Below are 14,184 nucleotides of genomic sequence, written 5' to 3' on the forward strand. Positions count from 1 at the left end.
GCATGATATAAGATATATTTAGTTCAAAATATTTATGAAAAAAGGGCGAAAGACCTGCCTAAATAATGCGTCACGTGCTCGGGTGAAATCACATTTTTTACTGTTGAGCGAGAAAATGGTAGTTGTGGGTTTCGAGAATTGAGGACGTGAAATCATTCTTCAACTTCATCATTTATTCTAATTCTTAGTTTCATATTCTAACAGATTATTGTTCTAGTTGAAGGGTGCCGTTGCCACGAAATACTAAGGTAGCGCTGTCGGCTTGATTGACGTTTTATAACCTCTACGGTCCCCCGCTCACAGCACAGTCTCTTGCACATAGCGATACCAACAACAAAATAAAAGTTACTTCCCTTTACAACTTAAATGAAGACCGCTTAAATATAAAATTAACCCAAACAATTGATCAGAACCCAACATTCCGACCCCCTTAATGGAGTACAAATGAAACAATTATACTGTTTAACATAACTGATCTTTTGCACATAAGTAAGATTCTTGGAATACATTGGCATGTGTCTTTAATGTCATCATCAAAGGCATCTTTCATATGCCACGTTCTAGCTGTTAACTGAGTCACTGTTCACTTCCAGAAGTACACAGAGTTTGCTTATGGGACGCAGCACAGTTGATGTGGGTGTTTTGATCCTCACGATGCGAACAAATCCTTTTTTGTCGGCATACACTTCGACTACTCGCCCAAGGCTCCATGAATTTCGAGGCAAATTGTCCATGACCAAGACAATATCATTTACACTAATGTTCTTTCGGACACGAGTCCATTTTACTCTTTCCTGTAACATGGTGAGATATTCCTTTGACCATCGCTTCCAGAATGAATCAGACAGATACTGTATCCGCCTCCATTGTCTTTTGGCGTAACAGTCGTCTGCTCTAAATAGTCCTGGAGGAAGTGCTCCACCACTTCGAAGCATTAGCAGATCATTGGGTGTCAATGGTGTCAGGTCCTTGACATCATTTGTCACAGTGGTAATCGGGCGACTGTTAACGATAACCTCTACCTCGCAGAAGAGAGTCTGAAGACCATCGTCATCTAAATGTATGACTTGACTGTGCAGAAGAGAGTACAAGATCCTCCTTATGGTACGTATCATGCGCTCCCATACCCCACCGTGATGAGAGGCGGATGGAGGATTGAACTCCCACGAAATGTTCCTCTGGAGGAAAGTCTGATGCAGTTGTTCGATATTCCATAAGTGTATGTCTTCTCTCATTTCCCTCTCACAGCCTACTAGATTCGTTCCATTATCAGTCCAAACTTTCTTGGGATGTCCTCTTCTTGCAAAGAATCGTCTGAAAGCATTGACACGAGAGCTTGTATCGAGGGAAGCGGCCAGCTCAAGATGCACTGCTCTCAAAGCCAAACAAGTGAAGACTACCCCATAGCGCTTCACATTTGAACGACCCCTTTTCACCACAATGGGACCAAAGAAGTCAACGCCTACACGTGAGAAGGGTGGTTCGCCCGCTGTCAGCCTATCTACAGGTAAGTCTGCCATTTTCTGTTCTTTTCTCTGAGCACTGCACCCTCTACATATAACACATGTAGAAGTAATCTTTTTAATAAGATTTCCCACTCCTTGTATCCAATATCGTTGGCGCAGGTACGTCATCATAGCAGCTTTGCCCATGTGCCCCATGGATTCATGAGAATCTTGTACTATCAGTTGAGACACAAAGCACTTTTGGGGCAATATAATGGGGTGCTTTACTTCATAAGGTAATGAAGCATGACTCAACCATCCACTAACTCGAAGCAGTCAATCCACGAGGAACGGATCCAATTTACGAATTGACTTGTTCAGTCTTGATTCTTTGCTTGGGTTTTTAAGAGCACTGATGACGTCATGGAAATACTGCTGTTGGATGTAACATAATATGGTGACTTCAGCTTTCTCCAGGATTTTGACTGTCAGGTGACCTCTAGATTTCTCCTCTTGTACTGTCACTTTGGTTTTCTTACTCTTAGCTAAGTGTTCAGCACACTCTTGAGTTCGTTTTGCTGATTCTTGTTTCTCTTTCAATTTCCTTTTCAGATAATCCATGAAAAGGAGGAACCAACCTATAATCTTTTTCAGTTTCAGCCAGGATGAACTGTAGTTCAGCAGTCTGTACATAATGTCCACAGATTCATCTGTCACCGTAGCAGCCACTACAGGCTTCATTTCAGGGTCATCTTCTGGAAAATTGTCACAAGCCTTGACCACAGAGGGCCATTCCTCTTCGGATTCCCAAAGAAAGGTTGGTCCCTTGAACCACTGATCCATCTTTAAGAATGTGGCCATCCTCATGCCTCTTGAAGCAGCATCAGCTGGATTCAGTGCAGTTGGAATGTGTTTCCATTGCCGGGGATCCGAACCATCTCGGATAATAGTGATTCTGTTAGCCACAAAAGTCTTGAAACGTGATGTTTCATTGTTGACATACCCAATAACAGACATGCTGTCTGTCCAGTAAAAGATATCAGTGAGTTTGTACTGAAGTTCCTTCTGGAGAATGCGACTTAACCGAACTGCTACACAAGCTGCTGTTAATTTAAGCCTTGGTGTAGTTACTTTCTTTATGGGCATTACTCTTGCCTTGGCCATTACCAGTGAGCAATGAACTTTGCCCATCTCATTCTTCAACCAGAGGTAAGCTGTGAGACCATACCCTTCGTTACTGGCATCTGAGAAGATGTGCAGTTGACATGCCCTTACCGTTCCAAAGTCTGATGGTTTGTAGCATCTTGGTATGGAAACCTTTTCTAAGAGGGGAAGATCAGCAATCCACTGCTGCCACACAGTGAGCTTAGTGGCACCTCTTCATCCCATCCAAGTCCTTGACGGCACATGTCTTGCAGTAGAATCTTTGCCTTGAGTACAAAAGGGGAAACCATGCCTAATGGGTCATAGATTGAACTGACGACTGATAGGACATGTCTTCTTGTACAATCGGCATATTTCACATTAACTTTGAAGCCTAAGGAGTCAGTGTGCACTGTCCAAACAACTCCAAGGGCTCTTTCCTCTGATCCAGTTTCTAGCTGATCTAGATTGAGATCTTTCACTCCTTCAGCTCGGTCTTCAGGCAGAATGTTGTCGAGAACTTCTGCACTGTTGCTTACCCATTTAGTAAGTCTAAATCCACCCTGCTGACACAGAGAACTTACCTGGGTCACACAACTAACAGTCTTGGTTACATCTTGCTCAGAAAACAAGCAATCGTCCACATAGAAATTGTTCCTTACAATTTCTGCAATCTCTGATTCATACATTTCTTCATTGTCACTAGCGGTCTTCAAGAGGGCTGCATTTGCACAACTAGGTGACGATGTAGTACCAAACATGTGGACTTTCATCCTGTACTTCAATGGTGGATTTCCGTAGTCCCCGTCTTGCCACCAGAGAAACCGCTGATAGTTCCAATGAGCCTTTGTTACCCACACATACTCTCTATGTCTCCCTTGGCAGCTACATCCTCTTGTCGAAATCTCACCAAAACACCTATGAGGTTATTTGTCAGATCAGGTCCGGATAGTAACTGTTGATTGAGTGAAGTACCATTGTAAGTGGCTGCACAGTTAAACACAACCCGCAACTTCATCTTCTTTGGGTGGTACACACCATGGTGGGGGATGTACCACACAAGTCCATCATCTGGTTCTGGTTCATCATCTGGAATGTGTTCAGCATAGCCCTTCTCCAACATTTTATTCATGAAGTCGGTATATTCCCCTACGAAATTTGTTATCCTGTTCCACCTGCCTTTTCAATCCCATCAAATGCTTGAATGCTAAGGAGTAGTTGTTCGGGAAACTAACTTTCTGTTCCCTAAAAGGAAGAGATATTTCATAATGTCCATCACATAGTTTAATGGATTCATCGACTCCCTTTAGGAATACTTTATCTTCGTGAGAGTGCTGCTTCTCATCATCGATTATCCTCTCTGGTAAATCTATGTTGAATGAGTGTCGCACCATCCTATCTAGCTGTTTGAACTCCTCGCATTCATAAACTGCAACATCTGTTCTGTTCACTGTGCATCTTATGGATTCCAAACATCTGGTTGCACTCGCAGGTCTTGTCACATTCCACAACGCCCAACCAAGGCGGGTTCTAGTTGCATGTGGAGCATGATCGGGTCCAGTACGTACCTCTATAGGTGTGTAGGCATCTGCGATATTGTTGCCTATCATGATACCTATTTCAGCATCTATGATTGGTATCTCTACGTCCCTGAGATGAGTCCATTTTTTTATATCATCTGAAGTTGGAATATGAATCTTTGACACTGGCAACTTCTCAACAGTAAACATCTTGGGAAGTGCAACATGGGTTTCCATGGCGAGATTGCAAACTTGCATTCTGGATACAGCATAGGTGATGATAGTTCTAGGTTTGCCCATACTGTCAATGTTCAGCTTCATTGGCTTGCCACTTGCTCCTAGCTGTCTCATCAATGATTCAGTACAGAAAGACGCACTGCTGTCTGGGTCTAAAAAAGCATAAGTCTCTATGGCTCGTAACCCACCTTTCATCAGAACCTTCACAGGCATAATCACCATAGTGCACGTGCCATCTGTTTCTAGTCCGACCCCCATATCGGAACTCAGGCAAGAACTTGTCTGTATCGTATCATGTTGAATCACTTGAGGTTCTTCACGATGAAGCAGTGCATTATATTTTGTACATGTGATATTACTTCTGCAATCCTTACTAAGATGTCCTTTTCTGAGGCATCGAAAACAAAGTCTTTTACTTTGGATAAAGTTCACTATTTCGTCGTACGACAGAGCAGTGAATTTTTTACATTCACTCACAAAATGCTGATTTGATTCACAACATAAACACTTCCTATCTGCAGGCGGTGGCTGACCTGTTTGTTCTTACTTGTCTGAGGTTGAGGTGATGCTGGTGATCTTGGAACCTGTGAACTTTGAGGGGTATTCACTTCTGTTGCCAAAGTCAATTTTGTTCGTGAAAGTTGGTTCCTTGTTTTCAGGGTAGCCTTGCTAGTGTTTCCATGTTTGTCCTTGTTCTGCAATGCATCTTTGCCAAACATTGGGTCATTCACTTTCCATGATTCCTTCCGAACAAACTGTACCAGATCTGAAAATTTTACACTTTTTCCTGAAGCACGGATGCTTTGGACCCTATTTCTGAATCCTTCTTGGTAATGATAGGGTAGCTTAGTAATCAATCTCCGGATGTTTTCCGCATTGTCAAGAATGTTGCTTTTAACAGCGTTTTCACATTCATACAAGAATGAGGCGTACTCATCCAGTGCTTTTGAATTGTCTGCTCTGATGTAGGGCCATTCTAATGCCTTTTGAATAAAAGCGTTCACTATCACATCTTCGTTTCCATATCTCTGCTGAAGCTCTTTGATTGCGGCAGGATAGCCTTGTTCCCCATCTAAATAACCATAGCCTCTCACTATGTTGCGAACTTCTCCAGATGTGAACTGTTCCAGATAGTTTAGACGTTCATCAAAATCATCAGTGTTCACAAGTATCTTGGTCTTGAATTGTCGCATAAACTTTCGATTCTCCAACGAATTACCACTGAACACTGAGATCTGTACCTGGTTTCCTCAACTGCCGAATTACTGTAGCAATTGCACTATCAGATGTATTGCTCATGCCCAAGGGATCTTGTGTCATCTGCTGAGTTGGAAAATTTACAGGTGTTTCTGCTGGTGTATAATATTTCATTTCAGGAAGTGACTCATTTTCCTTTTCCCTGTCACGGGTAAACCTAGGAACTGCAACACTGTGGGTGTCACTAACCAAAGGATCCCTGTCACTAAAATCCATCGGTTGTCGGGTGTTTTGTTTACCAAAACCAGTCCTTTGTCTGCTGCTATGTTCATTTTCAAAATCGTACTCATCTAGTACCTTCCATCTTGCATCAGAAATAGCCATCTCCGTCTTTATGTCCAGCTCTTCTTCCTCCATTTTCAACCTCACTTTTTCCACCTCTAACTCATGCTTCTTTTTTAATGCAGCAGCTTTGACTAATAACTCTTCTTTCAGGCGTACAGAAGACACGTGTGAAATAGAAGATGATGATCTGCGAGATCTGATACTACTCTTTGACAATTCTATGAATAGTCATCCATTTTTGATTGCTGTCTTCATTCAAATTCTTTATTCTGCATCCATCCAGAAATATTTACCCTACAATTCTGAAAACCATCTATTTCAGAGTCAAGCATAGACAAGTCATCGAAATATTCCTGTGGAACATCCACACGTACAGAAGACACGTGTGAAATAGAAGATGATGATCTGCGAGATCTGATACTACTCTTTGACAATTCTATGAATAGTCATCCATTTTTGATTGCTGTCTTCGTTCAAATTCTTTATTCTGCATCCATCCAGAAATATTTACCCTACAATTCTGAAAACCATCTATTTCAGAGTCAAGCATAGACAAGTCATCGAAATATTCCTGTGGAACATCCACACGTGACAGCACAAGTGCAGAATAATTAGCTCTTTCTGTCAGAATATCCTAAAAAAGTGTTAACCAGTTCACATAAGTCTTGCGAACCTGTTCATATGCAACCGATTCATCTGATTTCAAGATTCTGTAAACAGTGTTTTCAACTACAAACAACCTTTTGCACAGAGAACGAATTAATTTCTTCTTAATGTCTAGTGAATACATCAATCCTTTCGATGTCATTGTTAATTTCCGTTTTTCTGCCTCAATTTCCATAGTATGAGCACTCAAATGCCATTCTAAATCTGTTTGTGCTAAATCTGAGAAGTCCAAAGACAAAACAACAACTTAGTTTGGTCAGACTGTATCTTCGGCTGCTCGAGCGAGACGCACGTTGTCTACTAATGACTGGCGTGGCGAGGTCGAACTGTAGATAACCACATGGCTAAAACGTCAATTTTATGTGGGTTTCGAGAATTGAGGACGTCAAATCATTCTTCAACTTCATCATTTATTCTAGTTCTTAGTTTCCTATTCTAACAGATTCTTGTTCTAGTTGGAGGGTGCCGTTGCCACGAAATACTAAGGTAGCGCTGTCGGCTTGATTGACGTTTTATAACCTCTATGGTCCCCCGCTCACAGCACAGTCTCTTGCACATAGCGATACCAACATCAACACAAAAATTACTTCCCTATACAACTTAAATGAAGACCGCTTAAATATAAAATTAACCCAAACAATTGATCAGAATCCAACAGTAGTTGCTACCTACCACTTCCGGTTTGGCATGGACAACGCTGACACTTTGCGCAGCAGTGTATAGCAAAGCATTTTAATTGTCAACACCCTTCCTCATTATAAATGCTGACATTGAAATTGCAAGCAGTTTCATAAGACACAAACCAATCCAAAATATAGATCAGTTTCTCATTCAAGGAATTACCAAAGTTGACATTGGTCTGTGTGTGTCGCGTCACGTGACGCTGTCACACATCTGCGTCAAACAACTTACAAACAAGCAAAGGAATTTTAGAATGGAAATAAAAATAGAGCCTTCTCTCGGAATGTAGGTGTTGAGGAATCAATCCATAGGTTCCTGCTTTCCATCTCAGTTCTTGTGTGGGTAGAGCTCGGTAAGCAAATATCAAATGACAAATGACAAAGTATCACGTCCCCAGGAGCAGCAGATGCGATCAATATTAACTAGCACAAACTGCTGGTCGCGTGATTGTTCCAAACAACTTGTCCAAATCGACTCCAGGTTGTTGATGCTAAACGCGGCTTTATCACCGAGTTCTCAACGTGAGAAGTGCGATGATTGAAACATAAGGAAACCCCGTAAATCTGGAAATCCCGATTCCTGGTTGATTATTGTTAATTGTTAATTCGATGATTTTATAGCTTTCGTTATTTCCGGATGAACGAGGTTTGTTTATTTGTTTGTTTGTTTGTTCTTCATGCCCTGTGACATCATAACAACGTGAGTGATCACGTGCACATTATACTTTTTACATGTTTACAACGTCTCGCGGATATTTTAGTGAGGAATGTGCAAAATACATACGTCACTTAATGTCCGCGGTGGTCTATGTTATTTCCGAAAAGAAGCTGCATGTCATTGTAAGTGTCTTGCTTGGCAACGGTATAAGCATCTATGCCGAAACAGTGTTATAGTGGGGCAGTTAAGGCTAAAATTGTGCCTTTTGGGTTAAAAGCACCAAATCTGGCACACTTATACATTGAACCATTCCGAACATTTTTGGATATGGATGGATTCACCTCAGCAGAGCCCCCTGGTGGCAGAAAATCCAAGATGGCCACCAACATGGCTGCACTCTCTAATGATATCAGTACATACTCAATATATCATAGTTATTTGGCCAATTTATACAAATTATCATTGTAATGTATTTAGGAGTAATCACAACAATCCTGTATATAATTTAAACCTCTTATGTAGCACCCCCTGGTGGTGATGAAAGTTCAAGATGCCCGCCGACATGGTTGAAATCTCTAATGACTTTAATCTATACTCACTGTATCATAATGATCTGGTCAATTCATACAGTTTATCACAGTGTCCTTTTCGGGATCAATTGCAGCAATGCTTTATATGATTTCAAATCTGGTATGCAGCGCCCCCTGGTGATGACGAAAATCCAAGATGGCCTCCAAAATATTTTAGTTTTCAGAAATTGTCTATTTCCACAGCAAATATAGATATCATTTGATATCTTTGGACTAAGGACAAGTTGATAAGTTTTCATATGATGAAACGTTTTTAAATGACATTGTATCAATTAATATGTATTGTGTATGGTCTTTTCTCGGGATATTATATTATAAATGGTCTACTGAGAAATGTTCTACCTAGTTTATATCAGATCACCCCAAAACCATTCATCTTGGAATGGATTCATATCTTAAAAAACAGGAATGTATGTATAAGTATTATTGATATTATTACCATGAACCTATGACATCAACTTAGCATGGTGCTGAAAAACAGAGAAACATAATCGGGCCGAACCGGGATTCGAACCCGCAATAATAAATTTCTGACGTGCCCAAGGGACGCAACTCTGCACAGCGAATCGCGGCGCCTTAGGCGACTGGGCCACCGGCGCACCCACAACAAATAATGATCAATTCTAATACTATTGTGATTGTTAGTTATTTCTTGAGTTGTCATTTGAATATTATTATGGTTTGATAGATTTTTGATATTATAGTCCATGTCAGAAATATTGTAACGTTAAGCTTTAACTCACTGAGTAATATTATAGTAATCACATGGTTATAAGTATTGCTGTTATCATTCTGAACTGAGGAATATAGCAACATAAATAGTGGCCATTCGTCAGATCATTGTTCTATCATTACAAATTCATTGACACAACAGGGCGGTCGGGTAGCCTAGTGGTTAAAGCGTTCGCTCGTCACGCCGAAGACCCGGGTTCGATTCCCGACATGGGTACAATGTGTGAAGCCCATTTGTGGTGTCTCCCGCCGTGATATTGCTGTAATATTGCTAAAAGCGGCGTAAAACCATACTCACTCACTCATTGACAGGTGATAGAGTGACACGCCCTAAAAGAGGGGCGGTGTAACAATTCATTAAACAATGTCAATATTAACTGAGTTAACGTTACGGGCTGGTTCTGGTCCTGTCGTAGGCGACGTTCCGTCTCATCACAGACATGTTCAATGGGGAAGAGGTCTGGAGAAAGAGCCGGCCATGACAGTACAGCAACGTTAAGCTTCCTCAAAAATGCCTCAAAACACATGCACCGCTTGGGCGGGCATTATCCTGCTGTAACGTGACGTTACGTCCCTGCATTTGCACAAGGAATAGAACATGATCTCGAACGATGTCGTCCCGGTAGCCTACGCCATTGAAATTGCCATTAACAATGATACGTTCTTTTCTCCCATGAGTTACGATGCCCCCTCAAGCAGCCCAGACAGCGAGTCGGGCTGTATTTGTCGCAATGGGATGATAACTGCCAAATATATAAAGTTACTACGGTTAGCCTTTCTAGGAATCCTATTTCTCTTACGCATCAGTTTTCTAATGTGAACGTTTATCCATGGAGTATCATTTGGTCGTATCAGTACTGTCCTATTTGGTATATTAACCTTACATAGCTCCGTTATGGTATCTACTGTGTCAACATTATTATTTTTTTATAATACCATCCAAATCTATATTACCGGCGTTGTATTGGAATAGATTAATATTTATTTTTGGACAATTAAACACAGTCCGTGAGGACGCATTCTTACCTCGCTTTGTAGATTACAGAATGACATGTACTGGGCAGTGGTCACGACAGAAAGGGGAGGAGCGCCTAAAGAGCATACCAGGGCTCACTTGCACAAAGCGATCTTAGCGCTAAGATGATTGTTACACCCATACTTTAACATAGGCTAACAACAGTCTTAGCACTAAGATCGCTTTGTGCAAGGGGGCCCAGGGTGGACATGAAACAAATACAAGATCTGTGAGTAGAAATAACCCGGTTTGCTTCCTTAATTACCTGTTCTTATAAATCAACTGACTTTAATTGTTCAATATATTGACTACACAAAGCAGGTGGTAAGAAAATAGTCTCAGTGTTGCCTGACAATTACAGTTTTAGATGATGGTCAAACCTGATGGTAACAAAACATTAATCAAGAGAACAAAGGCCGGTGCGGACATACCGCATGTCCTCGTTTCCCCCAAACCCCGTTTTACCTATACTGGTATTCAATTCAATTTCACACTCTACTGAACCTGCTGCACTCCTCTCTGTGACCGTACAAATTCTGCTCTAACCGGGTTTGCCATTTTGAATGTAATGTTCATGTTGTTGTTCTTTTAAGTGCTTAAGAGGTCGCCTTCTGCCTTAGCAATTTCGGCTGACCTGTCACCCTATGTATGTGTAGGGTACACATGTCTATTGCAAGTTTTGGTATACATAGAATTTGTGTATTGATATGATTTCTATTTTCGAATATTGATATAATTTCATTTTTATCTTTGACTGCTCTGTTTGTATACGTTCGAGTAGTTGTCCATCTCTCAGAAATAGAGTTAATTGGCCTTTGCTATTGCATCTATTGGCTTATATATAGCGAATCTAACTGGGCTGGGGCGTGGCCTTGACATTCCAGGAACAATTGAGTGCGTTGTGCGCATCTCTCAACGAGTGATATTTCCCTGTGACTTATATCGATGTTATGTCTGGGGCTAACCATTCTTAAAGGAATATGAAATGCTCGAAGAGAGAGAGAGAGAGAGAGAAAGAGAGAGAGAGAGAGAGAGAGAGAGAGAGAGAGAGAGAGAGAGAGAGAGAGAGAGAGAGAGAGAGAGAGATGGTGTTATATCCATACAAGGGTACATTGATCAACAAAAGCTTTTGCTCCTTGGTAAGCTATGTAATACAAACCTAATGTATATTTTAAATATTTTTTTCTAGTCCGACTTGGACAGTTTAGATATAAAGTAACACAAGTTGATAAGAGGTGAGGTGAAATGGGGTTTAACGTCGCGTCCAAGATTATTGCACTTATATAGCGACGTGCATGCACATGTGTGTGTGTGTGTGTGTGTGTGTGTGTGGCTGCTTGTACTAGTTTGGACTGATGCCGATTTATAGTGCTAGCTCACTGAGATACCATGACGCAGTTTAACATGAATACCCCACTCAGACACAGTATACTGACTCCGAGCCGACCAGTCCTTGTTTTAGCCCCTGAATGCCGAGCGCCAGAGAGGGTAACAACAAGCACCATCTTTTAACGGCTTTTGGTATGACGCGGCCGGGGATCGGACCCTCCGCTCTCCGTGATAAGGCTCTACCATTAGACCACGGAGGCGGTCCTTCTTAATAAGAACAAGTGGGACACGAAATCACCTATTATAGCATGCTACGTCGTGTCTCCATATATAATTTGTGTGACGAGGTTAATGATTATATAATGTGTTCAAATTTCATCAAGAGACGATTCTGGTCAAAACAGATGAAAGAAAAGATTCACCTACACGAAGAACGGTTGCTAAACAATGTGGTTTTGAGCGTGTTGGGTTCTGATCAATTGTTTGGGTTAATTTTATATTTAAGCGGTCTTCATTTATGTTGTAAAGGGAAGTAACTTTTATGTTGTTGTTGGTATCGCTATGTGCAAGAGACTGTGCTGTGAGCGGGGGACCGTAGAGGTTATAAAACGGTGATTATGCAATTAAATACAAAACTTCAGTAACCGAGAAGTAAGACATTATTAATGTGACCGTTTTTTTCATATTTGCGTCTAAATATTAGTATATTCATAGACGTTTCTGCATTATTTTGCAGTCAATCAAGCCGACAGTGCTACCTTAGTATTCCGTGGCAACGGCACCCTTCAACTAGAACAAGAATGTTAGAATATGAAACTAAGAATTAGAATAAATGATGAAGTTGAAGAATGATTTGACGTCCTCAATTCTCGAAACCCACAGAGCGGATTATCTCTATCTAGATATGCACAATGCGATTTGGACGAAAACATAGGCTATGGAAACTTCCTTTCGAATTCTTAAACTAAACTAGTTCCTTTAGTACAATGCCAGTAGAATCAGAGGAATGCATTTCTGGAACGAAAGATATAGTGAGGGGCGGTCGGGTAGCCTAGTGGTTAAAGCGTTCGCTCGTCACGCCGAAGACCCGGGTTCGATTCCCGACAAGGGTACTGCGTGTGAAGCCCATTTCTGGTGTCCCCCGCCGTGATATTGCTGTAATATTGCTAAAAGCGGCGTAAGACCATACTCACTCACTGATATAGTGAAAAACGTTTTCATGTCATGTCTAAAGAATTTAGAAGAGAGAAATTTAATATTTTATAAAATCATTGATTTGCTTGATGTTAAAATATTTGTTAGAATCTGGACAGACGATGATACCTTTCTGTATTTTCTGCTTGGGGTTTACCTGAACAGCTAAGAGATGAATCAGACTACGGTGTATGGGCAGAGAGCATTTTTTATCTTTAGCTGCTCTGTTTATATATACGTTCGAGTAGTTGTCCATCTCTCAGAAATAGAGTTAATTTGGCCTTTGCTATTGCATCTATTGGCTTATATATAACTGATCTAACGGCAGTTCTTGTTTTAGCCGAGCCGGGCTGGGGCGTGGCCTTGACATTCAAGTAACACGTGAGCAATGGATTCAGGTTGATTGCAAGATGGCCAAACCTTGTCATAGTGCTTGTTGTGACCAAGTCTGAGGCGTGGGATGGCTACTTCAACTTTCCTTTCATTTGGGTTGATATAAATGGAATACTGTTACAACCGGCGTCAAACCCAACTTACTCACAGCAATGAGGTGAGGTGAGGTGAAATGGGGTTTATCGTCGCGTCCAAGATAATTCCACTTATATAGCGACGTGCATGCACGTGTGTGTGTGTGTGTGGCTGCTTGTACTAGCCCGGACTGGTGCTGATTTATAGTGCTAGCTCACTGAGATATCATGGCGCAGTTTAACATGAATACCCCACTCAGACACAGTATACTGACTCCGAGCCGACCAGTCCTTGTTTTATCCCCTTAATGCCGAGCGCCAGACAGGGCAACAACAAGTACCATCTTTTAACGTCTTTTGATATGACGCAGCCGGGGATCGAACCCCGGACCTTCCGCTCTCCGGGCGGACGCTCTACCACTAGACCACGGAGGCGGTCCACAGCAATGAGAGGCCAGCGAGTGTTTTCCTTGCATGACAAGCTGCCATTGAGGGAGTTTTACGCGGCTTTTAGCAATATTCCATCATCATCACCTCAGGGGACACCAGCAATGGGCTTCACACATTGTACCCATATGCGGAATCGAACCCGGGTCTTCGGCGTGACGAGAGAACACTTTACCCACAAGGCTACCCCAGCGGCCCCGGTTAACCGGAGTAGGACGTATATGAGTTAACATGTCATGTACCTGTCCTCAACACTTTTGACACAAAGTCAATCAACTGACTCTAGAGCGTTCACAATCACAATATCTTTGTGAAGATCCGGGGTAGAATAGCAGCAACCCATCCTTGCCGGAAATGCCGACTATGCTTGTCGTTAGAGGCGACTAACGTGATCAGGTGGTCAGGCTCGCTGACTTGGTTGATGCATGTCATCGTACCTCAAATGCGTGGATCGATGCTCATGATGTCAATCACTGGATTGTCTGGCCCAAACTCGATTATATACAGACCGCCGTCATA

General features: G+C 41.8%; 1 protein-coding gene across 1 annotated transcript; it reads right to left on the minus strand.

Moving 5' to 3' along the window:
• Nucleotides 1-1,781: 1,781 nt before the first annotated feature.
• Nucleotides 1,782-3,711, minus strand: LOC139448020 (uncharacterized). The gene is made up of 3 exons (XM_071229524.1): nt 3,564-3,711; nt 3,173-3,396; nt 1,782-2,795 (listed from the first exon to the last, which is right to left on the minus strand). Exons 1-3 carry the CDS (start codon nt 3,709-3,711, stop codon nt 1,782-1,784), a joined length of 1,386 nt encoding a protein of 461 aa, XP_071085625.1.
• Nucleotides 3,712-14,184: the final 10,473 nt, after the last annotated feature.

The sequence above is a fragment of the Haliotis cracherodii genome, unplaced genomic scaffold, assembly GCF_022045235.1.
Source record: "Haliotis cracherodii isolate W230 unplaced genomic scaffold, xgHalCrac1.p SCAF_7, whole genome shotgun sequence".
Taxonomy (NCBI): Eukaryota; Metazoa; Mollusca; class Gastropoda; order Lepetellida; family Haliotidae; genus Haliotis; species Haliotis cracherodii.

Coding starts and splice junctions, on each gene's coding strand:
- LOC139448020 (XM_071229524.1), bottom strand. CDS start 3,711: ATGTTGGAGAAGGGCTATGCTGAACACATTCCAGATGATGAACCAGAA. Junction 3,397..3,563: donor CTGTGCAGCCACTTACAATG/GTACTTCACTCA, acceptor TCTGGTGGCAAG/ACGGGGACTACGGAAATCCA. Junction 2,796..3,172: donor CTGTTAGTTGTGTGACCCAG/GTAAGTTCTCTG, acceptor ACTGTGTGGCAG/CAGTGGATTGCTGATCTTCC.